We start from the raw sequence: 2,987 nt of genomic DNA on the forward strand, positions 1-2,987 counted from the left end.
GCTCGGCGCGCCCACGAAGGCCGCCTCCACTCACCGTGCGCTGCCTTCAAGGATCTTCTCGGTTTTTCGAGCTTCTCTGGTGCGTGGTCCTGGCACTGCTCCTCTTTGACGTGAACGCCCTGTTCAGACAATCTTCTCTGACTTAAAACCAAATTTTTCACTTCCTCTAGAACACAGGAGGAGACCGCATCGCTGACTCGGCTCATCAGAAACACTGCTTATCCCCTAGGCGAGTGTCCCCGTCTGTTAGTGCTGGAGCAGTAAGACGGGGGGAGCCGCGGCCGGGAGCCGCCGGGGGGGCCGCCTCCCAGCACCAGGACCCGCCCAGCCCGCCGGCACCGGCTTCTCCCAGGCAAGGTCCCTAGGCAGGTGCCTGTGCTGCGTTAGACGCTCACCCTGCACTTGAAGGAAGGCACCACCACCTGCCCATCTTAGAGACGCTTCTGTCACCCTTGTGTGGTCAGGGGACCCACCCTTTACCAAGGGCGACGCCCCTCGGGGTCGCCCCACCTGTCAGTGGGGGGCGGGCCAGCGGAGCAGAGGGAGAGAGGGAGGGCTAAAGAAGACGGCAGAGAGAGGTGAGACCGGCCGCGGTACTGGAGGATGGACGGCACTCTGGGAACAAGAAATTAGGCCAAGAGCCCCTGGTGCCTCGAGGCTGGCCCTGCAATGTGGAGAAGCCTCGCGTCTTCAGGGGTCAGGGCTGGACCTGGGGTGCAGGTGATGGTGATGATGAGAAAGAAGGCTCGGGGCGCCGGGGGCACGATGCCTTCGAGACTGGACTCGGACATCAGACTTGGTTCCCGAAGACGCGCGGCAGCCGTGAAAAGCCGCAGAGCTGCCAAGCGCCAGGGTCTTAGGGGTGATACAGGAAGGTCAGGGAGCGGGGCGGCAGAGAGGAGACAGGGGAAAACGTGCGTGCAGACGGAGGAGGCAGGTGAGGGTAGAGAGCCCTGGGAGAGCCACACCAGGCAGGGTCACCAAGCAGGCGCTGGGCTGGGGGCAGCGGTGGCCGAGAGTGGTGGGCACGGCAGGAGCCAGCCACGACCTGGGGCTTCAAAGGGTCATTGGCCAACACTGAGAGCGGACAGAGGTGTCACCGTGCTGACGGACGCCAGCACGGGCCCCCGAAAACCAGACGCGCCCAACTAAGGGACGCTGGCTTTCTGCTGTCAACTGGTGAGAAGCCACCACGTCCTGGGAACATCTCAAGTCAAACCCAGACACCTGACTTACCGGAAGATCCCATGTCTTCCATAAACCCGGAAGGCTTTAGCCGATAATACTTGACTCTTTTCGAAACCTTTTCCTTGGTGTCCCAGACCTTCAAGGTGATTTTGTGAAAATTTATTTTCTTCAGTAACTCCTTGGTCACGTTGATGTTGAAAGCTTGGGTCCACGACACCCAGACCCTGTCCCCTTCTTGCCATGGCCTGATGGTCTGTGTGAAAGGACAAGAGACTCTCAGGGGCCAAGATCTGACCGTTGGCGGCGAGCCGGGCCCGGCCCTCCGCCTGTCTGTCTGTGTGTCCCGACCTCTCCTGGCTCCCAGCTCTCGTCGGGAATCAGGAAATGGGTGCCGGGAACAGGGGCCTGCGCACCTCTAGGTTCCTCGGAAAAATAAAAGTAAAAGCAATTCCTGCAGAGATGTCCTTCCCAGGGGCTCTCCATCCTGCCCCGAGCCTGCCCTAGCGCAGCGTGCCCGCGCGCAGGAGCAGACGCCCATACTCACGCGCACACACACGAAGAAACAGCAAGAGCTGCCAGAACTCTGCAAACACCAAAGAAATTCTTAGGTTGAAGATACCTGCACAGACAACCCTTGGGTCGCCATTATTAGGTTCTTGCACACTGGCATTCAGTAGATCTCGGGTGGGGCCCAAGGTCTTGAATTTCCAGCAAGTTCTAGGGGAAGCCAGCATTCTTTGTGGCTCCTGCTGTTTCTTATGGTTATCAGACTACATGCAAGGCCAGACACACACACGGGGACACACACACAGAGACACACACGGAGACACACATACGGAGACACACACACAGAGACACACACGGAGAAACACATACGGAGACACACACAGAGACACACACGGAGACACACATACGGAGACACACACAGAGACACACACACAGAGACACACAAACACAGACACACACACAGAGACACACACACGGAGACACACACATGGAGACACACACGGAGACACACAAATACACACACGGAGACAGAAAGAGACACAAACAGACACACACACACACACGGAGACAGACACACAGAGACACACACAGACACACACAGAGAGACAGACGGAGACACACACACACACACACACACGGAGACAGACACACAGAGACACACACAGACACAGACACACACGCACGCTCACCTTTACTCCCGAGTCCAGGAACACTTTGGCCACGGTGGGAAACAGCAGCACGTCGACTTTCTTAGGCTCCGCACCGTCCGGCAGGAGGGAGTACTCGACGTGGTAGTAGCGGTGAACCTTTGCCACGGGCTTGTCCGTTTTAGGCGGTCGCCTGTATTTTTCAACCAAACTCGAAAATTTCCCTTTATGACCTGGAGGACACAGATGGAGTGAGTCCCGCCCTAACCTCACGTGGGAAGGCAGAGCCGTCTCCACGACTCCCTGCTCCCAAGAAGAGCCGGAGGCGGGGGCCTATGCAGCCACCCGCTCGGCGTGAGGGTGTGTGTCGGGCCCTCGGCTCACGACTCTGAGGCCAGCATCCCCGTAAAGGTGTTAAAACCAAACATCACAGCACGACGGGGTCCGTGCAACATCAGCGGCGCAAACACGACCAGAGTAGGGGTTTGCGGGCCGGGGGGTGAGTATCCTGGGGGAGCACCCTGGGGGGTATCCTGGGGGTTACCCTGGGGGCACATCCTGAAGGGTATCCTGGGGGGGTACCCTGGGCAGGTACCCTGGGGGATGGGGGATATCCTGTGGGGATATCCTGGGGGGGTATCCTGC

At 58.9% G+C, this 2,987-nt stretch overlaps 1 protein-coding gene across 1 annotated transcript in view; it reads right to left on the minus strand.

Moving 5' to 3' along the window:
- The window catches only part of LOC105004802, a 32,401-nt gene that overhangs the window by 22,612 nt on the left and 6,802 nt on the right, over positions 1–2,987 (minus strand). Inside the window, exons 3-5 of the mRNA XM_010862531.1 lie at positions 2,385–2,575; positions 1,228–1,441; positions 35–166 (exon numbers count right to left, since the gene is read on the minus strand). Of these exons, the coding sequence (XP_010860833.1) occupies positions 35–166; positions 1,228–1,441; positions 2,385–2,575 (537 nt within the window). The remainder of the gene's footprint in view (positions 1–34; positions 167–1,227; positions 1,442–2,384; positions 2,576–2,987) is intronic.

The sequence above is a fragment of the Bison bison genome, unplaced genomic scaffold (assembly GCF_000754665.1).
Source record: "Bison bison bison isolate TAMUID 2011002044 unplaced genomic scaffold, Bison_UMD1.0 scf7180017864482, whole genome shotgun sequence".
NCBI lineage: Eukaryota > Metazoa > Chordata > Mammalia > Artiodactyla > Bovidae > Bison > Bison bison.